Raw genomic sequence first — 26504 nt, 5'->3', positions numbered from 1 at the left:
AAAATAATTTGAAATGGATTGCAAAGTACAAGGATGTGACTTGGAGATGTTTTAAAGTAGAGAGAGAAAACTCTGCAAACCTAAGGCATTCCTCAGCAGTCCCATGAAGGATGAGTGAAGGAAGATAAGAGGGTGGGTGGACACTGATGGATATGGAAGGAAACAACCAGTTTTATAATTCCGAAAACCCCACTTGGAGAAAGGAGTTGTCAAGGAAATAGATCTTTTAAATCTTCAAGTATCACACATCTTAGGAATCCTGAGCTTTGAACAGTGATATTTCCTAGTTCTCTGGTTCCAGTATATTTCAAGGAGGCATTCCCTATTCACTGCTCAGGTACTTATTTCACTCAGTATGTGTGTTTTCAACCACTTAAGGCTTTTCCCCTTATGACTGCTTTTTAAGTACTAGAAAGGGCCAGCTAGGGATGAGTTATGTTTGTTTCACACTAAATTGTTTCCTTAAGGTGTGACATATATATTCTGCCCCTTCAATCTGAAGAAATAGCCTCCAGGTTTTCAACTGTTTTTATCTGTGTGATAAATCAGGTACCTGTGAGAACTAGCAATGGTTTATTACTATACTTTATCCCTAAAACAAAAATACTCATATTCATTTGAATGACAGAAAAAGAAATGCATGAATAGCTTACCTGTGTTGTCCTCTAATGTGGCATAATGCATTCAACTGGCCATAATTAATGTGCTTAGACTTCTTCAAGTCTGAAAAAAAAAAAATCAATTAAAAAATTGAGTAATTTTCCATAATCTTATTAAGCAAGTATATAAATAGAGTTTAACTGCAAACATTCATCATAGTGAAAGAATTCAGTGACTATGGAAGTGAGGTATTAACAGTCTTTGATACACAAGTCGAACTGAATAGGGTGATTCAAGTGAGGAAAGAATTTAATGTTTTTTATTGATGTCAAATCTGTTCTGGCATTTTTTTTATTTCCAGTAAATGCTGAAGTTTGTCTGTGTTCATATAATGTCACTTCTCTTAAAGCAAGCCATGCAGAAGCCCTATCCAATACTGTTAGAAGGTGAACTGGTTCCAGAACTTCAGACATGACAATTTGAGTAAGAGTTTTCTTAATTTGTCTCTCACTTTCACTCTTGCCCTTTGATTCAGTCCTACATATGCCGGCCTATTCAGTCCTATGCAGGTCCCCATCTTTGGTTCCCCCTCTTCAGAGCACCTTCCAGTGTCTGGATTGTTTGCAATTCCTTCTAAAGATCAAATGTAAGTAAATCATAAAGGAGTCTTTAAGAGCAGAAAGATAGTAATCATAGTCAAAAAGCAAACTAATTGTCATTCTTCTTCAGTGCCAGAACGGGCTGACATCCTTCAAATTAGATGGAAAGGAAGATAGAGTATTTAGTATTATAGCATCTTTACAATGATGGGCAGTCACATTACAGGCCTTCTGGTTACTGCAGAAGAATGAGTGCTGTTAGAACTGTTGTTAAAAAAAAAAAAAAAGCAATAATAAATACTCACTTAGGCATATTACTTCTTTCTTTAGTGAAAAGTTATTGAGAAAATCAGTGGTTTAATGCATTTCTCAAACGTTAAAAAATGCATTCATTGACCGCATTCTAATTATGAAGAATTGGAATTTGACATCCACATTTATCTGTTTTAAAAACTTTTAGTTTTCTGACTCATAAAACTTGACTTCGCTTAAAAATGTTGTGATCCTTTAAATTAATCACCAATAACAAATTGGTTATTAATCACCAATAACAAACACTGCTTTTCTAAATTAGAAATTGAAATAAGGGAAATTTAAGCAGACAACTGATTGCTATCCATATAAATCATATCATTTAATAAACTTGGAAATACTGATTACATGATTTAGGCATTTTCTTACCCACATTACTCAGGTAAAGCCTTAAAAAACAAAACAAAAAAAAATACCAAATTGTGTATTAGCATCATATGGAATAATTTATTTTAAATGAACCAAGCTATCAGCTTAAATATATCTAAACTACCTTTTAGTCTACTAATATTTCTGATACATAAAATCTTAATCATAGATTTTTATATATACATATTAGGAAGGAACTTTTATGAAATATTCTTTTAGCCTATTTTTCTAATGGTGTTCAAGAATAGTGTCAGGACAGGAAAGGGAGATGATGCCACAGACATTCGGAAAAAAGTCAGGGTTTGAGAAATTCTAACTACAAATGGGAGGCTTTAAAAAGGTAAATATTCTTTATTCTTCATTTAAAGCAGGTGACCAAAAAAATAAGAATTATAGAATGGAAAAAATAAGATTAAGAACTGCTAGCAAAGAATAGAAAGATTGAACTACTACTTTGCTTTTTATCTAACAGTAACATTGCCTGAGAAAAGCTATAGCAGTACAGGTCAAGGCTTCATAGTAGGCTTGGAACAGCGAAGTAAACTCAAAAATAGAATGGGCTGGATAGCACTCACAGCCTAGTAGAAGAACACTTTAATTCATCAAAACATCTCTTTGCTGATCCTCAGTTCTGAGAGGTATTTGTCGCAAGGCTTTTTTTGCGGAGGGTGTTGAGCAACATAATGGATGTTGCCTTTGAAAGCAGTTTCATTAAAAAGAAAAAAAGCCAAAGGCTTCACCATGAAATTGTAACTTTGTAAAGAGCAGATGTTGAGCTTTTCTTGCGATCAAATTTAATACAGGGATAAAGTTTAAAGAGGTTCAAAGAGTACAAAGTTTACATTTGTTTTCCAGTCTTGTTTTTCCCTGATGAATTTGCCTTAGCCTGGCTTTTGACAGAAGCAGAGAAGACTTAACCCTATAACAGAGTTAAAATCAAGGGTTTAGACCAGAGTATATTTGAAAGAGGGTTAGAATATTAATCTTTAACTAGAAACCCACTGTGCAATTAAAAAACCAATTATCTTTATTGATATAAGGCCCACTGTATATTATTGGAATAGAAAAGCTAAATTGCAATGTCTTATGTGAGTGTTATATTGGTGATCATTTATATGTGTTAATGATTATTTAAGGTAGATATATCTTCATATGTGTGCATGTAGTAAATTAAGTATGCATGTGATGGAAGTTAGAAATGGTTTTTGTTTTAAATGTAACTAAATTATTTTTCCCCAACAAGTTTTCCTTTAAGAGGTATATAACTACCCTTTACAAAAAGCTGAGAGGAAGCAATAGAATAAGTGAAGCCTTAGAAATTCTGTAAATACATAGCCACAATTTACTCAGAGACCAGGCTTATCTGAGTGGCTAGGAGGCAAGAAAGAGATGGACAGTATAGCCATAGAAAAAAATATCACATTGATCCTGTGGAAATGTCAGAGCAGAGTTAGTGGGAAAACAGCGTAAAATGCCTTCAAAGTAGTTAGAATACATACTCTAATAATTAATCCAACGATAAATGGAACCTTGCTTAATATGATTTTTAGAGCACAAGCAGCAGTTCAGCAGCCATAGCAACAGAAATACTGGCAACAAACTTTTTGTAGTAAGAATAGCAGCCCTTACACAATAATAAGCAGAAGGTGAATTCTAGCATAGGACCAAAGTACTGAACACGAAGCTGGATGGCAGAAAATAAAGAAAAGGATCCTTCAGAGACAATAAGCATAACTAAGTCTTCATATATACTTGGATTAGTGACTTAATTACGGGAAGGAGTATGTTTAAAATAAGTCTAAACCTATCTAGTGAGGTCACTAAACATACGTATGTTAACGGTTCATAGTGTATCTACTCATTTTTCAACTAGTTTTTGTTTTCAAAAATCTCAAAGCTAACTTTTTTTAAAATAACATAATATTAGATACGAATGAGGCACCCAAAAAAGGGTTAATAAATAAACCATTCAGCGGCCAAAGAATAATGCCGAATCAAAGTCTTCTATTAATAAACGCTGGTACACTGACAGGGACAATTCCCAAGTGTGCCTAGATTATCCCTGTTCATTGGGTGGGTTAAGATGTTAAAATAGAACTGCATTACCCGAGAAGAGAAAATGGGGGCAGCAGGGGAGTGGTGGGGAACACACAAAAGGGAAAGGGGCAATGTTTTACAACAAATTATCAAAATAACTTCTCTTTATACCCAGCATTTTTGGAAAAAATAATCTACATTTATCTTTTCTATTTCCCCAACCCAAATTCACTCCTCCATCTACTATAATTAATCGTCTGCCTTCATTATTTTTCGAAATTGCTTTCATTAAGATCATCAGAGACCTTGTAGATTCTAGTCAAATAACCTCTTTTCAGTCTACATCTTACCCTGTGTGATGTTTGACACTAAAAGTTCTTATTGGTTTTTGTGACACTGAGAGGTGACAATGTGCTAGCAGCCCTCATTCTCAGCGCCTCCTCGGCCTGGGTGTCCACTCTGGCGGCGCTTGAGGAGCCCTTCAGCCCACTAGGGCACAGTGGGATTCCTCTCTGGGCTGGCTGAGGCCGGAACTGCCTCCCTCTGCTTGCCGGGAGGTGTGGAGGGAGAGGTGCCGGCGGGAAGCCGGGCTGCGCCTGCGCGGCGCTCACAGGCCAGTCCGAGTGCAGGCGAGCGCGGCCTCCGCGGGCCCTACACACAGAGCGGCCGGCTGGCCCAGCAGGCCCAGCCTAGTGGGGAGCTTAGCACCCATGCCAGCAGCTGCGGAGGTTGCGCCGGGTCCCCCAGCAGTGCCGGCCGACTGGTGCTGCACTCAAATTCTGGCCGGGTCTTAGCTGCCTCCCCGCGGGATAGGGCTCTGGACCTGCAGCCCACCATGTCTGAGCTCCCCCACTGTGGTGGGCCCCCGCAGGGGGCAGCCTCCCCCAGGGGCGCCCTTGCTCCGTGGCGCCCGGTCCCATCAACCATCCAAGGGCTGAGGAGTGCAGGCGCGACTCTAGACTGGCGATGGCAGTTCCGCCTGCAGCCCCAGTGCAGGATCCACTAGGTGAAGCCAGCTGGGCTCCTGAGCGGGATGGGGACTTGGAGAACTTTTATATCTAGCCCGAGATTGTATGTGCACCAATCAGCACTCTGTATCTAGCTAATCTGGTGGGGACTAGGAGAAGTTTTATGCCTAGCTAGAGGATCCTAAATACACCAATCAGTACTCTGTGTCCAGCTCAGGGTTTGTAAATACACCAGTCAGTACTCTGTGTCTAGCTAACCTAGTGGGGACTTGGAGAACTTTTCTATCTAGCACTCTGTGTCTAGCTCAAGGATTGTAAACGGACCAATCAGCACTCTCTGTCTAGCTCAAGGTTTGTAAATACACCAATTAGTACTCTGTGTCCAGCTCAAGGTTTGTAAATACACCAATTGGTACTCTGTATCTAGCTAACCTAGTGGGGACTTGGAGAACTTTTCTGTCTAGCACTCTGTGTCCGGCTCAAGGATTGAAAATGCACCAATCAGCACTCTGTCAAAACGGATCAATCAGCTCTCTGTAAAGTGGACCAATCAGTTCTCTGTAAAATGAACCAATCAGCAGGATGTGGGTGGGGTGAGATAAGAGAATGAAAGCAGGTTGCCCAAGTCAGCCAGCAGCAACCGGCTCTGGTCCCCTTCCACACTGTGGAAGCTTTGTTCTTTTGCTCTTTGCAATAAATCTTGCTGCTGCTCACTCTTTGGGTCCACGCTGCCTTTATGAGCTGTAACACTCACCGCTAAGGCCTGCGGCTTCATTCCTGAAGCCAGTGAGACCACGAATCCACTGGGAAGAAGGAACAACTCCAGACACGCTGCCTTTAAGAACTGTAACACTCACCATGAAGGTCTGCAGCTTCACTCCTGACAGTGAGACCACGAACCCACCGGAAGGAAGAAGCTCCAGACACATCTGAACGTCTGAAGAAACAAACTCCGGACACACCATCTTTAAGAACTGTAACGCTCACCGCGAGAGTCCGTGGCTTCATTCTTGAAGTCAGTGAGACCAAGAACCCACAAATTCCAGACACAACACCATTCTCTCCTTTCTTGCTTTCCCCTTATTAGACTGCTCCATTGAATGCTGTCTTCTTCCCTCAAACATTGATGTTGGCCAAGAATCCATTCTCATTACCCTTGTCTTCTCTTCTCAGCTTAGATCCTCTTTTTGAATAATCTTATCTGCATTCATGTCTTCAATGATCACATTGATTTTAAGATACTCAAATCAAACTCTCTAGACCAGATCTCTAACCAGTGCTCCACTAATATTCACGTGAATGTTGCCCAGGAAAATCAAACTCAAGATAACCAAAACTTCACTCAAAATTTCTCCCATGTTTATTTTGCCACATAAAACATGATCCTCGCCTGAATTTTGTCTGGATTAAGAAAATCCCTACCACTTATAATAACTTTGTCACCAATCTATCTTTTGTTAACTTTTAAGTTCCAGGGAATGTGCAGGGTGTGCAGGTTTGTTATATAGGTAAACGGGTGTCATGGTGGTTTGTTGTATGCATTATTTCATCACCCAGGTATTAAGCCTAGTATCCATTAGTTATTTTTTTCTGATTCTCTCCTTCCTCCTACCTTCCACCCTCTAGTAGGCCTCAGTGTATGTTGTTCCCCTCTATGTGTCCATGTGTTCTCATCTCTTAGCTCCCACTTACAAGTGAGAACATATGGTATTTGGTGTTCTGTTCTTGAGTTTGTTTGCTAAGGAAGATGGCCTCCAGCACCATCCATGTCCTTCCAAAGGACATAATCTTATTCTTTTTTATGGCTGCATAGTATTGTATGGTGTTTATGTACCACATTTTCTTTATCCAGTCTATCATTGGTGGGTGTTTAGGTTGAGTCCATGTCTTTGCTATTGCGAATAGTGCTGCAGTGAACATAAGTGTGCATGTGTCTTTATAATAGAACGATTTATATTCATTTTGGTATATACCCAGTAATGGGATTGCTGGGTTCAGTGGTATTTCTGTGTTTAGGTCTTTGAAGAATTGCCACACTGTCTTCCACAATGGTTGAACTGATTTACAGTCCCAACAACAGGGTGTAAGTGTTCTTTTTTCTCCACAATCTCACTAGCATCTGTAATTTTTTGACTTTTTGGTAACAGCTATTCTGACTGGTGTGAGATGGTGTCTTAGTGGTTTGATTTGCATTTCTCTAATGATCAGGGATGTTGAGCTTTTTTCCATATGATTGTTGACCATGTTTATGTCTTCTGTTGAGAAATGCCTGTTCATGTCCTTTGCCCACTTTTTAATGGGGTTTTCTTGTAAATTTGTTTTAAGTTCTTTATAGATGCTAGATCTTAGACCTATGTCAGATGCATAATTTGCAAAATTTTTTTCCATTCTGTAGGTTGTGTGTCTATTCTGCTGATAGTTTCTTTTGCTGTGAAGAAACTCTAGTTTAATTGGCTCTCATTTGTCAATTTTGCTTTTGTTGCAATTGCTTTTGGCATCTTCATCATGAAATCTTTGTCCACGCCTCTGAATGGTATTGCCTAGGTTGTCTTCCAGGGTTTTTTTTTTTTTTTTTTTTTTTTTTTTTTTTTTTTGAGGCCGAGTCTCGCTCTGTCGCCCCGACTGGAGTGCAGTGGCCAGATCTCAGCTCACTGCAAGCTCCGCCTCCCGGGTATACGCCATTCTCCTGCCTCAGCCTCCCGAGTAGCTGGGACTACAGGCGCCCGCCACCTCGCCCGGCTAGTTTTTGTATTTTTAGTAGAGACAGGGTTTCACCGTGTTAGCCAGGATGGTCTCGATCTCCTGACCTCGTAATCTGCCCGTCTCGGCCTCCCAAAGTGCTGGGATTACAGGCTTGAGCCACCACGCCTGGCCCCAGGGTTTTTATAGTTTGGAGTTTTACTTTTAAATCTTTAACCCATCTTAAGTTTTGAATATGGTGTAAAAAAGGGGTCCAGTTTCAATTTTCTGCTTATGGTTAGCCAGTTTTCCCAGTACCATTTATTGAATAGGGAATCTTTTCTCCATTACCTATTTTTGCCAGGTTTGTTGAAGATCAGATAATTGTAGATATGTGGACTGATTTTGGGGTTCACTACTCTGTTGCATTGGTCTATGTGTCTGTTCTTATGCTGGTACCATGCTGTTTTGGTTACTGTAGCCCTGCAGTGTAGTTTAAAGTCATGTAGCGTGATGGCTCCAGCTTTTTTCTTTTTGTTTAAGATTGCCTGGCTATTGAGGCTCTTTTTGATTCCATATGAATTTTAAAATAGTTTTTTCTAATACTGTGAAGAATGTGAATGACAGTTTAATGGCAATAGCATTGAATTTATAAATTGCTTTGGGCAGATGGCCATTTTAATCATATTGATCCTTCCTATCCATGAGCATGGAATGGTTTTCCATTTGTCTGTGTCATATCTGATTTATTTGAGCAGTCATTTATAGTTCTCATTGTAGAGATTTTTCACCTCCCTTGTTAGCTGTATTCCTAGTTATTTTATTCTTTCTGTGGCAATTATGAATGGGAATTCACTCATGATTTGGTTCTCCGCTTGTCTGTTGTTGGCGTATAGGAATGCTAGCGATTTTGGCACATTGATTCTGTATCCTGAGACTTTGCTGAAGTTGCTTATCATCTTGAGAAGCTTTGAAACTGAGAAAATGGGATTTTCTAGATATAGAATCATGTCATCCGCAAACAGGGATAGTTTTACTTCCTCTGTTACTATTTGAATACCCTTTATTTCCTTCTCTTGCCTGATTGCCCTGACCAGAACTTCCAAAACTGTGTTGAATAGGAGTGGTGAGAGATGGCATCCTTGTCTTGTGCTGACATTCAAGAAGAATGCTGCCAGCTTTTGCCCATTCAGTATGATGTTGGCTGTGGGTTTTTCATATATGGTTCTTATTATTTTGAGGTACGTTCCTTCAATATCTAGTTTATTGAGAGTTTTTAACATGAGAGAATGTTGAATTTTATCAAAAGCCTTTTCTGCATCTATTGAGATAATCATGTGATTTTTGTCTTTAGTTCTGTTTATGTGATGAATCATATTTCTTGATTTGCATATGTTGAACCAACCTTGCATCCCAGAGATGTAGCCTACTTGATCATGGTGGATAAGCTTTTGATGTGCTGCTGGATTTGGTTTCCTGATATTTTGTTGAGGACTTTTTCATTGACGTTCATTAAGGTTATTGACCTGAGGTTTTCTTTTGTTGTTGTTGTATCTATAACCAATCTTGAGATCTTATTCTGCCCTTTCCTCTTCAGGACCAAAGTGTTACAAAGACTGTCAATTCTACCTCTTTTTAAATATATCCTAAATATTTTCAAAATACAATTGTCCATCAATATCCATAGGGTGTTGGTTCTAGGACACCTCTTTCACCCCTCCAACACAAAAATCCATAAATGCTCAAGTCTTTCATGTAAAATGGTATATTTTCAGATAACCTATGCACATCTTCCCATATAGTTTAAATCTTCTCTAGATTACTTTTCATGCCTAATACAGTATAAATCCTATTTAAATAGTGTTATACTGCATTGTTTTGTATTTTATATTATTTTCATTGTAGTAGTATTATTTTTTATTTTTTTCTAATATGTTGGATCCCAAGTTGAGTCTGCACAGGGAAACCTCAGATACAAAGGACTGACCGTGTGTCTCGTCTTATCCCAATGACAATAAGGATTGTCGTTAAACAGAAGTCACAAAGTAGGGCCATGTGATGTGTACGTTGTGAAGTAGTACTATTCACATGCTTGCCACAGTTCAATATCTTATTTCAGGTTCTCTTTGAATCTCACCTGTAATACTGCAATAATCTCCTAACTAATGTCCCTGACTTCAGCTTCTTCCTCCCCAACACATCCTCCAGGCTACTCTCACAGTACTTTCTAAAATTCTAATGTGATTGTTAAACTTTCTTACTTTAAATCCCTTTGTATGTAATCATGATTTTTATAATTGTACCTAAATTAACTTCTGTGACCTCATTGAAGACTACCCTTTAAGTTCCTCCCCAATTCTCCGTTTAGGTTTTTTTTTTTTTTTTTTTTCCGGAGTCTCACTCTGTCACCCAGGCTGGAGTGCAGTGGCACAATCTCAGCTCACTGCAACCTCCGCCTCCTGGGTTAAAGCCATTCTCCTGCCTCAGCCTCCCAAGTAGCTGGGACTACAGGTACCCGCCACCATGCCTGGCTAATTTTTTGTATTTTTAGTAGAGATGGGGTTTCTCCGTGTTAGCCAGGATGGTCTCAATTTCCTGACCTCGTGATCCGCCCACCTTGGCCTTCCAAAGTGCTGGGATTACAGGCGTGAGTCACCGCGCCCGGCCTCATTCTCGCTATCTTTCAACAACGCATGTTCTGAGTGCTCCATGAACATATCTTGTCCTTTTGATATTATATTCTCTTTGGATCATTACTCAACTTAAAAATCTCATCCATACTTTCAGATCCACCTCAGAAGTTAACCAGTGACAATTTTTGAAACCCGTCTTCCATAGAAAAAGGTAAATGTATTTTCCATTGTGCTCTTGTAGCACCACAAGAATAGTTGCAGTTTATGAATAGAAAATCTTTCTTTACGACTTTTTAATTTATATCTATATTTCTTCAGATTTATGACGATCCCCTGAGGACAGGGTCCATTTTCTATTCATCTTGAACTAAAACACTAGAACTTATCATAATGATTGGATTTAAATACCATTTAGTAAATTATAATGAATAAATAATAATAATGTGACTCTAATTTGTCAGGTGAGAGTCAGTTCCGTGCAATGAAAATCAAACCAAGGAAAAATAACAAAGGCAGGTAAGTGGAAATAAAAATGTTATTAAAAGAATACTTTCAAAACTCTAGAACCACCCTGTTTCTTGCAGAAGATCATATTTCATTATTTCATCTCCAATCTACATGAGATTGAACATCAAGTCAATCTCTTTTTTTGGCATTAAAAATCTATTCATCATGACAGACAGCCCACTAAATAACATAAAGAGTAAAAAATAGAAGTAGGGGGAAGGAGCCTGGTCTTCAGTAAAACTGAAGATTAACCATATTTTCTAACTATGAATTCTGAAGAATATCAACCAAATAGTGAAACATCAATAAACTGTAAAAGAGATACAAGAGAAAATGCATACTTCTCTTGTTTGAGGAAAAAGGGAAGAGTTTTCCAGGGGAAGCTGATACAGCTCTGAAGGATGCAGTCATTAAACCTTACTGGAAATGGGAAGATGTTCCGACATGGACAGACTAAAGGGATACCCTTGAACCAATGACATTCATGAAAGGCGGGGTTAAACAAAGGTCCCACATAACAGTCATTTTTTTTTAGAATAAAGTTGTTGTGATAATACAGAGGACAATGTAAGTGGCAATCCAAATAGAAGCAGCTGATCTCAGTCACTGAAAAGAAATAGATTATGGCCAAATAACTACACAGAACCTTTGGAATATAAATGATGACAGCACGAATTAGGGGCATGTTGTTTAGTGAAGAGAACAGAACAGAGTTGATGAAAAGTGTTCAACATTAACATACAAGAAAATTCAATCTGTCTGCTGAACCAGTGCACTCTCCACCACCGTTTATTTTCCAACAAGTAATCTACCTTCAAAAAATAACCACTATTTAATAATCCTGGAACCTAAGCACAATATGCTCTAAGGGATAAGGTAAAAATGATTAATTTATAATAGCAAATAAAAATCAAATAGTACGCACCAGAGTAATAATTATGCCAGGAAGTAAGTAAAAATCCGTGCTTTTCCATCTCTCTCTCTCTCTCTCTCACACACACACACACACACACACACACACACACACAGCTTTGATGAAAGAAAAACAAAATTATAAGGCATTAACCATAAATAAGAAAACAGAAAGAAATTACAGGCAGGCAATATTCAGGAAATAAGAGGAAGATAACATAAAATTATGGCAGAAATAAAATCCACATTGGAAACTGAAAAAATGACAAAGATTTAAGAAAATATAGTCATAGACACAGAGGCTAATACACTCAAATAAATAGGAAAAATATAAACAAAGGAGAAAATAACAAATGAAAATAGGGAGCAGATACTATATGTAAAAATGATTTCTGAATAAGAAAACAGAAGTAAGAGTAGACAAAAAATGCTCAAAGATATAATGCAAGAATACTTATATAAACACTTGAATCTGGAGAATTAAATATAATACCATGACCCAGAAAGGCAAAGAGAAATCATGATACATGATTTACATAAAAGATTAGATGTTCTAGGTGTTACTCGATTAGCAACTAATTGTTACTATATTTCAAAGATAAAGAAATAATTATTTTAGCAGCAAGCCAAAAGAGGAAGCCTTCTACAAGTGTGAAAAACTTTGGTCACAGACTTCTCCACAGCAGTGTCCTGGCAAAGAGTAGGGCAACCTCAGGGAAGAAAAAAATATGACCCATGAATATTATTCCCCAACTAATAAATATGAAACCTCAGAGATATTATTTGGATATCAAATTTAGCCTAGTAAGCACTGGGTGAAGAAATCACATACCCATTCAACTAAGACTTAAATAGGATGCAAACTATACTAATAAAGTGTAGGCAAATTTTGTAAACATTAACATAAATAAATTATTCATAGGTTATGATGGAGCTAGTATAAATAATGAGTAACAACTGTGAAGTTTCAGCAGAGGAGAACATGTAATATATATCTGTACATATTCCCTTACAAAGTAGATAATTAATAGTTACAGTTTAACAAATATTAAAAATAATAAAGGCTTAATATTTAAAGATATGAATATAACCGACCAAAGACATAAATATTTGTTGTAACAAAATCAATATGTGAAGAGGGAAATTTTTCTCATTTCATACTAGGTTATACATATGCATTGTCTAAAGTTGATAAATTAAGAAACAGAGATTTGATTTAGGTATAGAATCAAACTACTAAACATTTTTGTTCCAAATTATATACCATCAAAATTCATAAAGCAAAAATTGAAGGTATAAATGGAGGCAAAATAAACCCCAATAACTTCCGTTAGTCATCCAACAAAAATCAAATAGAAAATGAATCGCTAAGGATGTAGGAGATTTTACATATATTAATCATGTACCAAATTTTATTCTTAAATCAAAAGAGGATATTAAAACTAAAACTATGAAACATAAAGTAAAAATAGTGAATCCTTTCATGAACCTACAGAGTATAGTTAAAGTATTTCTCTGAAGAAAAAAATGATATTATAAGAAGAAAGATAGAATAAAGTAAAAAATTAGCTTTTAACTCAAGTAGTTAATATAAGAAAATTAAAATACATAAGAAAAATGGAAAGGAGAAAACAAAAGCAATTAATAAATTTATAAAACAAAAAATACAGAAAATAAAAATCAAGAGCTGGTTATTTGGAAAGAAAAAAGTAAATCACAGGCATATCTAAAAAAGAATGGCATAAGTACCCAACATAAGAAAATTGGGAACTAACTAACAGTATATATATCATTAAAAAGAAATTTAAGGCCGGGCGCGGTGGCTCAAGCCTGTAATCCTAGCACTTTGGGAGGCCGAGACGGGCGGATCGCGAGGTCAGGAGATCGAGACCATCCTGGCTAACACGGTGAAACCCCGTCTCTACTAAAAACTACAAAAAACTAGCCGGGCGAGGTGGCTGCGCCTGTAGTCCCAGCTACTCGGGAGGCTGAGACAGGAGAATGGCGTAAACCCGGGAGGCGGAGCTTGCAGTGAGCTGAGATCCGGCCACTGCACTCCAGCCTGGGTGACAGCGCGAGACTCCGTCTCAAAAAAAAAAAAAAAAACAAAAACAAAAGAAATTTAAAAATAATGTTTTACACAAAGATATAAGGTCAAAAAAACTGAAACTAAACAAAAATGATTTTTTAAGGAAAATGTATCTTATATTTGACATTAGAAGAGAGAGAAAAGCCTAAGTAAATTAATTGCCTTGAAAAGCTGGGAATAATCTCAAAGCAATTTTCCTCCACCACAAACAGACACACACACACATACACACATACAGAGGCATCAAACAAGGCATTATCACAGTGGATTCCATCAGATCTTCATGGAAGAGACAATACTTTTGCTTGTTAAATATTTCAGAACATAGAAAAGTTTTCAAATTTATTTGATGAAGCAAGCAAAACAATTAGATGCAAATATGACAAAACATGAAAAAGGAAACCAGAGATTAATCTCACAAATACACATGAATATTTTCCAAAAATATATATAAGGATATAGTGCCCAGCAACATATTAACCAAGATCATACAACAAAGTAAGATTTATGCAAGTAATCAAAGAAAATTCAATTAGTGAATATAGCAATATAATTTTCCACAAGTTGAAATTTTTAAAATTATAATCTCCCCAAATACAGAAAAAGTATTCAGTAAAATTCAACATAGTTCTTAGCAGCTTAAGTTGAAAACAGTTTATTTTTTTAAAGTTGGTAGGTAGATCAAACCAAAAGATAGAATCATGTTTAATGTTGAAACACCAGAAGCAATAGCATTAAATTCAGGAACGAGATAAAGATATACACTAGTGCTACAAATTTCTGAAAGTACCAAAGGACACAATTTAATAAAAGAAATGCATAAGATACAGAAATTAGAAAGATACAAATCAGTTTTTGCTATTATTATAATTATATAGATAAAAAACAAATACATAAACCAGAAACACATTAGAGTACTTGCTGAAGTGGCTTATTCCAGAAGTAACTAATTCAACAGCTGGCCCTTTTCCTTGAACAGTGAGTCCTAAGACCAATGGGACAGCAGCAGATGGTAGACATCTATGCCAGGAGTAGGTGAGGTGAAAGGTAAGGTATCACAGCATCCAAGACCAGGGTGTGGAGGGCATCCACGTTAAGGTGGGCCTGTGCAGAATCTCAGAACAACCAGGTGAGGACGGCAGTTGTGAGGTGTGAGGCAGAGGGAGTGTCCCAGAGCTAAATGTCAGAATGGATGGCAGTGAATATGGAAGACAGATTACAAACAAGGAAACTGCTCAAAGGTATTATGATAAAGCTAATAGGAGAAAGCTTTATCACTTCAGAGATGGGAGTTAGAAATACAGAAAGAGAGAAGATAAGAATGAGCCTGTGGTGCTGCATTAGGATTAAAGAAATCAGTGTAAACTCATAATTTTTAATATATATATATATATACTGATATACAAACAAATATAAATGTGACTTTGTATTCCCTAGATCTGTCCACTGAGAGGGCCTGGGAGCAACGGCATCCTAAGATCAAGACACACAGAGCACCCACATCTTAAATTTTCATTAAAATAAGACAGGGATCTTAGGGAAAATGGCTGATTCCAGGGATCAGATAAATAAAGTATGAAAAGAGCTTGAAAAATCTCACTGTGTCAGAAGCAAAGAAATGCTCAAACCAACTTAAAGTGGCTCCCACTGTCTAAACTGTGAACAATGTGATCCAAATATATAATTAAAGTAACTCCTTAAAACTCTTTGAATAAAACAGAAACCCCACAGTTCATATATCTAATTTTTATTTTTTAACCCAAATAAAAAATGGTCAATGTATCTATTTAATGTTAATTTAATATTTCATGAGAAATGGAATATTTATACACCTTAAAATACACCTTCACAAAACATATTAATTTAAAAAGAGAAAAGAGTACATTTACAGCTGGAAAGTTCTCCATATATCACCTTAATCATTACTAAAGTGAATATCATCAAGAGTGGGACAAACTGAGATCATATGGTCCCGGATAAGATGGAAGGAGAACATGAAATCGCTCCCGTGATATTTCTGACAAAGATATCTACCTCAAATCTAATCATGAGGAAATATCAAACAAACCAAATTGAAAGACATTCTATAAAATAACTACTTTGTAGTCTCCTACTATTAAGGTCATGAAAGTCAAGGAAAACTGAGAAACTATTCCAGACTGAAAGAAATTGAAGAGATAAGACAGCAAGATCCTGAAGAGTCAAAGCAATCTCAAGCAAAAAGAACAAAGCTAAAAGTATCATACTGTCTGATTTCAAAATATAAAGCTATCAAAATAGTATGGTACTGGCATAAAACAGACACATTGATCAGAAAGACATGAGATTTTGAATTGGATTGTTTTACTAGAAAGGCCATTATCAGAACAACTGACCAAATTTGAATGGGGTCCAAGGATTAGATTACAGTAATGTATCAATGTTAATTTTCCCGATCTTGATAGTTGTATTGTAATTATGCAACAATGTTTTTTAACAATACACACTAAAATATGGGGATGATGGAATGTCAAATTGCTCTAGAAAAATAAGTTCCTTCAATCTGAACTTCCAACATCTGTAAGATTATTTCTAAAGATTCTAAAAATTTAAATTTAATATTTCTCACATACCGACTTTACAATTAGAAAAAGATATCATTCATAATAGAAAAAAGATAAAATACCCAGGAATAAATTTTATTTAGTGACATACAAGAACACTTACATAAGTTTGAAGCAGGAAGATGTATTTATTTATGGATTTATTGTTTGGTAGACACAGGATCTCACTATGTTGCCAAGGCTAGTCTCAAACTCCCGGCCTCCAGGGATCCTCCCATCTCAGCCTCCCAAAGTGCTGGAATTACAGGTGTGAGCCATTGAGCCTGAGAAGGAGGCAGACTGAGCATTGTAAAGATACCAGTTATTGAGTAGGAAGACTGAATATTATAAATGTCAATTCTCCACAAATTAATCCTTTTTTAAAAAGAAAAAAAACAGGGTCTTGGCCAGGTGTGGTGGCTCACACCTGTAATCCCAGCAATTTGGGAGGCCAAGGTGGGCAGATCACCTGAGACTGGGAGTTTGAGACCAGCCTGATCAACATGGAGAAACTCCATCTCTACTAAAATTACAAAATTAGCCAGGCGTGGTGGTATATACCTGTAATCCCAGTTACCTGGGAGGCTGAGACAGGTGAATCACTTGAACCTAGGAGGCAGAGGTTACAGTGAATCACGATCATGCCACTGCACTCCAGTCTGGGCAACAAGAGCGAAACTCCATCTCAAAAAAAAAAAAAAAAAAAAAAAAAAAAAAACAACAGTCTTGTGCTGTTGCTCAGGCTGGAGTACAGTGGCATGATCATAGCCCACTGAATCCTCAAATTCCTGGGCGCAAGCGTTCCTCCTGCCTCAGCTTTCTCAAACGCACAGGCAACAAAAGTCAATGTAGATAAATGAGATTACGTCACTCTACAAAGCTTCTGCACAGAAAAGGAAACATTTAACAGAGTTCTTCCCACAGAATGGAGAACATATTTGCAAACTAACCTATGATAAAGGGGTAATATCCAACTCAAACAATTCAATAACAAGAAAACACATAGTCCAACTTGAAAAATGGGCAAAGGGCCTGAACAGACATGTTTCAAAATAAGACCTATGACTGGCCAACAAAAAAATGGTCAATATCTCTAATCATCAGGGAAATACAAATTAAATCCACATCAAGATACTACCTCACACCTGTTAACATGGCTACTATCAAAAAAACGAAAGATAAGTGTTAGAAAGTGGAGGAAAGGGAACCCTGATATACTGTTGGTGAGAATGTAAATTAATAGTCATTTTGGAAAGCAGTATGAAAGTTCCTCAAAAATATTAAAAATGGAATTACCATATGATCCAATAATCCTACTTCTGGCTCTATAGTGACTCATAAAAATTATATAAATGTGATTATATAAAATGTGATTAATAAATACAATTATATTAAAATAGTATATATAGTTTCTTCATACTGGAAAAGCCAGGAGAGTCTTTGTGGAGACTAAAGTAATTTACAAAAACTCTGAAGAACTGAAATAAGAACAAACAGAAGAAGAGCAAAGGGAACCCCAAACACAGGAAACATGAGCTAAGGCATGACAGTATGGTGAAGATTATGATGGTGTAATTAAAGGAATGGTTTTCCTATCAGCATGGGAACTCTCCAGCTCTGTTCCTTATAGGCCAGATTAAGGTACAGTTAACAGTGTTGCTAGGCAACATTGCTTATGATAACAATGATCTTGGATTGATGACTTGCATTTGGACTGGGAAGCACTACAGATGATGTATGAATACCTGATGAGCAGTCACTGAAATGAGCTACCCTTGAGTACCTTAACTCTTGTAATTGAGAGTTTTCTTACAGGAAAGTTGGAAGCAGTGCCTTCGGAATTTTTATTAAAAACGATGGTTTATGAGAGTTTTAAGCCAGGGCAATTCAGCATCTGCCCTATGTGACTCCCACTGCCTTGAACCTGAGCTACTATGTAAGTAGCCAAAGAGGGCTGGCTGTGTGGGCTGCAGCCTAGGCATCTGGGGACTTCTTCCACAGAAGGGGAAACCCTAACAGTGTCCTTATGGAAGGCTGTAACTTTACTCTACATATGTGCCAAGTGTGTCCATCTGAATGTTTAATTTAACCTTTGAAATCTTCCTATACCTCTAATCAGTATTGGCAGATAAGCTTAAGGAATAACAATTAAAGTGTTTTAGCTGTAGAGGAGAGTTACATCAATGGAAGAGATCAGTTCCGTGAAAGATGCTGCAGAACCAGCATCTTCAGTTGGCTGAAGGATTGGTAACATGGAACTAATAACAGGACTAATTTCTGAAATAGACTGATAGAGTAGTAGCCTGAGACGCAGGGGAGACCTAGCCTGACATCTAGTGGAGAGATGTGATTTGCAAGGCATTGCAATTGACTTCCCCATTTCCTGTTTCCTGCCTGAACTCCCAGGTACCATCTAGCTCACATTTAAGTTCTCACAGCTTAATTTCTAAAGACCACTTGAAATGTTTTGACACAAAGTACATCAAAATAGTTATAACAGTAGTAGGAAAAAAAGACTAAATGTTTGCTTTACAATAAAATATCCATCTTTTCTCCTTGGAATTAAAAATTTGGCTTTTATACTAAAAAATTAAGGCAAGGAAAAAATTTTTCAATACTTCTGAATTTTGTGATGGCACATCCCATTGCGACTATCATTGATTATACAGATACAGAAATGGACACATTCAACCTGTTTCCCACCTTTTATTTCTTCTTGGAATTTTCATTCTTATTTATTTTAGTTCTTTCTTTTTCTTAAACTTGGTTTCTTTATACATTACACAGTCCACTTCCCTGTTTTTCTTCTTCACTGACAAGCCTCCTTTTTTTCTTACCTGCATTCCTAAGATTTGAATGGTTTAAAACTTTTAAATGGTACAATATTCACTTTTTCAAATATATACCTTTAATCCTTGGCTACCAAAGAACTGAAAAACTCTCAAAGTATAGAAAATGCCTTTGAACTCTTAGGAATGATGACACAATCTTTTCAGATTTGCAGTAAATGTAAAGCCATAAAATGAAAAAGAGCAAAGAAAAACATTCGCTTAAGAGTACTATCTTGTTTCCAAATTTCTTGATGTGTCTCTGGTCTTATCTTGAATGCTTTTTTTTTTTTATTTCCTCCAACTCATATGTTGGAACAAATGAAAGGTATCTAGAAACGTCTGGTGAACTTAAAACACTTTTGGAACTGGAAAAGCACAAAAATTTTTTTTCAAGTCAACCAGTAGTCAAAATGGAAAGCATATTTTTAAACCCATTCTTCCTCAGAAGAATAAGCCTAATTAGTGTGAAGAAAATAGAGTAGCAGCAAATTTACCCAAACAAAGGAAGTTAACTGGACCATAAACCAAATAGTGAAGAACAGCTTCTTGCCTTCCATTAAAACTTTTTTAATATAAGACTTATAAGACTTATTTTTTTCCTTTTTTTCTGCCTCTTCAGGAAAACAACTTATAATAATAATGGGTCATATATATACTTAAACCAGATGCCATTTCACTTATGTGGTAAAATTGTACAGTTTGCTAGCTATAATGTTTTTAAAATAAATCTCATCCAGAATGAAAAGTGGAACAACTCTTGCTTTTGAGAGCATTCATTCTTCCCCTAAGGTTAGCAAACTGTGAAGAATCCTGAGACAGAAGTCAAAGAGACCAGAAAAGGAGAAGACTTGAAAGTTTCAAAGAAGAAAGAACCATAAGCAGTAAACTAGCTCAAGAAGCTTAACTACTTGAAGTGTCTAAGTCTGAATTTCAGAGTCAACAAGATAGCAGTGAAGGAGTGTTTGAAGATGTGTGACATGTTGCCTCCCATACATTAATAGCATCTAAGAAGCCAAATGGGAAAGAAATTCAGGGCAGGAGGTAAGGGGCAATCCAGAATGCTGCTAGCTTTGCTGTTGTGAGTAGAGAGAGTTCGTTTACACGGAGGATGCTATGAGGAGCCTCTGCTACTTAATATCTGTGTGAACCTTAGTATGAAACCTAAGCCTTATTATCCTTAAGTGTAAACTGGAACACGTATTAATTTTCTATTGCTGCTGCAAAAGATTGCCACTGCCTTAGTGGCTTAAAACAATAAAAATGTATTATCTAACAGTTCTGGAAGTGAGAACTCTGAAACCGATTTCACTGGGCTAAAATCACATCAGCAGGACTGCAATCCTTCTGGAGGCGCTAGGGAAGAATCCATTTCTTTGCTTTTCCCTCTTCTAGAGGCTGCCTGAATTCGTTGGCTTTTGTCCCCCCTCCATCTTCAAAGCCAGCAATGGCCAGTCTAGTCTTTCTCATCTTTCTCACATATCTTTCTGAGTGACTCTCTTGCCTTCCTCTTTCGCTTATAAGGGCTCTTACAACTGTGGCAGGCACCTAGACAATCCGGAATATTCTCCCATCTCAAGGTGAGCCGATTAGCTGCTTTAATTGCATGTGCAGCCTCAATTCCCCCTGACATGTAGTATAACCTATTCATAAGTTTTGTGAATTAAGGCATGGATATCACTGGGACCATTATTCTATCCACCGAAGACACAGAGTTATTGTAAAAAATACATGAAATAACGTAACATGCTAAATGTTTACATACTAACTATAGAAAGCAGTCAATTAACAATATTCACATATAAATACAGAGAGCTGGGGCACGGTAGCTCACGTCTGTAAATCCCAGCATTTTGGGAGGCTGAGGCAGGCAGATCGCGAAGTCAGGAGATGGAGACCAGCCTGGCCAACATAGTGAAACCCGATCTCTACTAAAAATATAAAAATTAGCCAGGCACGCCTGTAGTCCCAACTACTCAGGAGGTTGAGGCAGGAGAATTGCTTGAACCTCCGTTGTGGTAAACGGAGATCGCACCAGTGCACTCCAGCCTGGGCAACAGAGCAAGACTTCGTCTCAAAAAATAAATAAAATTAAATAAATAAATAAATAAATACTTACAGAGAAGGTGAATGAGTCACTAAATCCAACCTAACTCAACAAATACAAAGTATCGAGGATGTGTATAATGGCTGAATTTTCTCTTTAGGTATGTAAATGTGCATTCCTATTTATGCCCATTGCCTTTTAAACTCATTTATATATCCTTTGTAATGCAGGTTCAGTCATTTCATAAATTGAAAGCATTCACCACACATTGGCTTCCATGAGATCATTGTTTCAGCAGCAAGACAATCAGTGTTTGCTAAGGGAAATTGTTGCCTTGCTACAGTTAGCAAAAAGACACAGTTATTAAGGCAAGCAGGGCACATCCTCAAAGAGAAGTCTCAGACATAGAAACATCAAGTGGGAGCCTCTAAAGAGAACACTGGGAGCTCCACCGCTTTCCATTATGCTCTATTCAGTTCTGAGATCTAAATTGCTGCTGATTTTTCATCTTTTAATCACTTCACAGAAGTTAAGTGTCCTTGGGAGGCACTACAGAGGGTAGCACAAATCTCATCTCATTGATTCTAAATTAATTTGATCTTTTAACTCCCAGCTACTGAGTTTCCTGGGCTTTTAAAAAATATTATTTTATGGTGACTTTTATTTTCTTTTTCACAAATGAAACCTGAATAGTAGAAGCTGTGTTTCTTCAGCAAAATTGCACTTAATTCTTATTTCCACTCAAGTAGAACTAGAAAACTTTGACCAGATGCAAGAATGTTTTCATGATAATACAAATGTACAAATGGAATTAATTTTGTTTACCATAAGGATTTTATCTAACATGATTCAAGACATCAGTGTACCTGTTCAAGGAGTATCAACTGCCACCTGTGATACCTTTTAACCTGGAGACTATGAACATTAATTTTTTAAAATGTATTTGGAGAAATTAACTCTCACAGGAAGGGAAAAGGATGCATGGCTTAGCTTCTTCAAATCAATACTATAAATCTGCCTGATGAATAACAAAATAAGAGTTAATGCTTTATTGAAGTTGAAAAGGGTCACAAGCATTACCTCTGTTATCCAGATATTTTTAAAAAATCTTAACTAACACTGGGGACTCATACATAAGTCAGAATGATGGTGTTCATAAGTCAGTGAAGGAGTGTTTGAAGATGTGTGACATGTTGCCTCCCATACATTAATAGCATCTAAGAAGCCAAATGGGAAAGAAATTCAGGGCAGGAGGTAAGGGGCAATCCAGAATGGTAAGGGGCAATCCAGCGACTATCAGATCAAATAATAGATCTATAAATTCTATGGCCATAAGAAGTGTTTACAATCTTAAGAAAATGTTATAGGTTTAGACCAATTACATAAAATGAGAAAATACTGTCAATTGTATAAACTTTGAAATATCTAGTTCTATACTTAATTCTTATAAGTAAAAGACTAGAAAACTAAAAAGTTAAATAGGAATAAATTTCACAGTCAGAATAGTAGGAATTATCTTTTTTTCCTTGTCAAATTGAAATGAGAATTCTCCTAGAGAATATTAAGTATTAATTATCCCATTAAGGGTAGTAGGACCAACTCTTGGTAGGGAGTAGAAGATCTGCTAGAAAAAGGAACGTGATAGCTGGTGGAACATGTGGCCTCTCTGAGCCTTTGTTATCTTTCATCTTTAGAAACCTTTCAATGTATCTGAAGCTCTAAGAGTTCATAAAGATCCTCATTTTACAAAGAAAAAGTACTTAAGACCTAGAGTACTGAAATGACTTTAAGTAGACCAAGCAGGATTTACACATCTATGCTCTTTCCATTCCTCAGCACTGTCAATAAGATTGCCAATATCGCTATCAACCCTGAAATAACCCCAGTTGTCATATCTGGGGTAAGAACCACTGAAAACAATGGTAGATGAATGAGAACACCAAAGTATTTCCCACTCACTTGGTATACTGTGAAGTGGAGGAGGAGGCACATTGTTAATAGCTGTCATATGAGACAAAATTGCTGCTGGAAGAGAAGACATAGGCATCTTGATGGCTCAAAGGCAGAGGACCAGAGGCTGCTTGAGAGGTAAATGATCACTCTGCCTGCAGGCTCATAAAGCAGAACTTCAAGGTCCTCTCTGATAGGCTGAATCCTATGGAATGTTCTTGTTCACAGTTCTTATCCATTGTTTGTGCATTTCCAAGAGTAGAATCTAGACCAGGAAGAACTATGCTATATTTTAGTCCAGTGGAAATCATGAGTAGGACTTTATGAGCTATAGAGAGTAGCAGTAATGAAGAAGGAAATTGTAGCAGACAAGGCCGATACAGCAGAAGCAACAGCACTCATGAGTCTAAGTGAAATGAAAGTGTTCACTTCCTTGGTCTTCCATAGTCCAGAGCCCTTTTCCTACCTACCAAATGTTTACACTGGGTATCACAGGCCCTTTTTGAACAAGCAGTAACAGGGATAGCATATTTATACTGTTCTTCATGGCTACATACATAGGGTAAACCATCCCTTCTAATTATCATACACCAATAAACCCACCCCTGCTTACATTTAACCATATTCTGCTAGAGTGTGGTATATTTTTTTGTTATTTTCTGCTACTTCACAATAATTAAGAATAGTTACAATGGCTAGGATTTAGAATCCTAACTAATGTATCTTTTGATGCTGTGTATTATCTTCCAAGGCCTTTAAAAATATGTTCCTGGTTTCATAACTGTTATAGTGATATGGACAGGAGACAGGGAAACACTGGGTAGAAGAGGGCAGTTCCCTGGTAAAGGCCCCACCCTCAAGCCTGGAGACCTGCAGCCTTAGATGGGGACAGGCATTCCTGTTTTTGCACCTAAAAAGTTGCCTTTTGCCCGCCACACACCCTATCCTGTACCCGTATAAAGCCTGAATCCCAGGCTCCAGAAGCAGATGAAGAGATGAGACAAATAGATGAACGGCAGAATGACATGGCAGAGAAAGTGAGAAGAGGAGGAACATCCAAACACTGAGAGGAGTTCAGTCGCTGGACGATCAAACTCCAGGGGAAGATCATTTTCCCACTCCAACCCCTTTCCAGCTCCCCATCTCTCCTACTGAGAGCCACCTCCACCACTCAATAAAACCCTGAGTTCTTCCTTCAAGCCCATGTGTGACCCAGTACTTCTGGGATGCTGGGCAAGAATTCAGGATACAGAAAGCTGTCACACTGGCCCTCTACCCTTGTGAAAAGGCAGAGGGTCCGTTGAGCTTGTTAACATCAAGCCATCCGTGGAGGGCAGGGCTACAAGGGCACACTGTGACACATGCCCACTTGGACTCCTGCACCTGTCTGTCTGTGTGCTCCCCTTCCCCGCAGGGTTTGAGCAGCAGCGACTATCAGTCAAGCAGGCAAACCACAATCCTGTCACACATCCTGTGAGGGGAATCAGGGAACTCTCCCATTTCATCAGGTACTATACAAAAGGACTGTGACTCTCTGACACCTAAGCTGGACTAGTAGAGTGTTAACCAACCATTTCTTGAGCAACTTCATCTAGATAACATTAATAACTAGAATAGAAAACATTAATTATGTTACAAAAGTAACAAATTCATTTTGCAATAGTTTCTATTAAATTATATCTGCACAACAAATTTATTTTGGTATAACTTTTCAATTGAGTATATTTTCCTACTTCCAGTTTTACAAACTCCAAACTCACCATAGACTCAATTTTGTCATTGAGTCTCATCACTATTCTTTTTTTTTTTTTTTTTTTTTTGGAGATCAAGTCTCACTCTGTCACCCAGGCTGGAGTGCAGTGGCTCAATCCCAGCTCACTCCAACCTCCATCTCCCAGGTTCAAGCAATTATCCTGCCTCAGCCTCCCAAGTTAGCTGGGATTACAGGCAAGTGCTGCCACGCCCAGTGAATTTTGTATATTTAGTGGAGACGGGGTTTCACCATGTTAGCCAGGCTGATCTCGAACTCCCAACCTCTGGTGATCTGCCTGCCTCGGCATCCCAAAGTGCTGGGATTACAGGCATGAGCCACCGCACCCTGGCTCATCACTCTTCTTGATCTTGCATTCTTTCCACGCTAGCCACCTGCCTAGCTCCCACTTCAGAATGGTTCCTTGCCATTCCAACGGTCCCCTCATTGGTAATCCCTACTGCCATCATTCCACAGGTTTTCTAGATCCATTCTCTTCCCAGTCTCACATTTAAAACCCAAAGAGCTGAGGACGTGAATTTTTCATGGATGTTAAGCAGATGGGGCTATATAAAATGCTGTTTTCTCTGACACACAGTTCTAATCAAACAAATGTAGGAGAGGAAGTTTTCTAAGGTCCTAAATTTGTGATGACCAATTTCCTCTCTGACTCCAAGTGAGCAGTTCTTATTTTTGTTCATTTTCTAGTTATTTTCCTTCCTTTCCATAATTTCCCCTTTCTCTTTTCTGTATGTCATATGTGATAAACCTTACACACTGAAAGTCATATAATATCATAGTTCACATCAACCTGGACGTTGCTTGAAAACAATTTTAAAGAAAGAAAATATGAGAAGTGACAATGCAAGTAAACAAGAACATTATGGAGTAAATAGCAAAATAAACAACTAAAATAGCTTACTGAATTTTATCTAAGTCTCTGTAATATTCATAATTGTGGGTGAGCATCTGCTAGTATCTGCTGATATATGTCCAGAGAAAATCCATCAAATCACAAATTCAGCTCCCCTAAATGTTTCTTGTTAGTCTTTTCAATGTATTCTGAATTCTTTTGAAATTCATTCAAAGAATAATAACATAATCACACAATTTGTCTTTGAGAGATAGCTGTATTACATTGTTTACCAATGCCTGGACAGTAAAGTCTAATTGTTTCCCAACCACTTACTTACAAAATTATCTTGGACAAGTCACTTAATCTGCCTTGGCCTCAATATCCTGATCTATGCAGGGAAAATGATATGATAATACCTCATACAAATATTATGAATATTAAATAAAATAATGAAAAAAAGGTCCTAGCACAGTACCTACAGTAATAACTCCATTTTTATTAGTAATAATATTACTATTGCTGAAGTAAACTTTGAAAAATTCATAAGGATTAAATATTTTTAATACTTTAGTAAAAGGCAAAAAGATATAGTCATTCTGAAGAGAAACCAGAACATAAATATTTTTAATACTTTAAATACTTTTTTAAAAGTTGCGGGCGTGGTGGCTCAAGCCTGTAATCCCAGCACTTTGGAGGCCGAGACGGGCGGATCACCAGGTCAGGAGATCGAGACCATCCTGGCTAACACGGTGACACCCCGTCTCTACTAAAAAGTACAAAAAACTA

General features: G+C 37.4%; 1 protein-coding gene across 2 annotated transcripts in view; it reads right to left on the bottom strand.

Annotated features, from left to right (window-relative positions):
* Positions 1-23251, bottom strand: part of CNBD1 (cyclic nucleotide binding domain containing 1) — a 581166-nt gene extending 557915 nt beyond the window's left edge. Inside the window, exons 1-2 of one of the 2 annotated variants that reach the window (XM_030937987.1) lie at positions 23122-23251; positions 654-723 (exon numbers count right to left, since the gene is read on the bottom strand). In XM_030937987.1, the coding sequence (XP_030793847.1) occupies positions 654-723; positions 23122-23209 (158 nt within the window). In that variant the 5' untranslated portion in view covers positions 23210-23251. The remainder of the gene's footprint in view (positions 1-653; positions 724-23121) is intronic. The other variant, XM_030937986.1, reaches the window with a different exon arrangement.
* Between the last annotated feature and the right edge of the window lie 3253 nt (positions 23252-26504).

The sequence above is a fragment of the Rhinopithecus roxellana genome, chromosome 9 (genome assembly GCF_007565055.1).
Source record: "Rhinopithecus roxellana isolate Shanxi Qingling chromosome 9, ASM756505v1, whole genome shotgun sequence".
Classification (NCBI taxonomy): domain Eukaryota; kingdom Metazoa; phylum Chordata; class Mammalia; order Primates; family Cercopithecidae; genus Rhinopithecus; species Rhinopithecus roxellana.
Note: the sequence above shows the minus strand (reverse complement) of the source record. Positions and strands in the feature narration are given on the sequence as shown.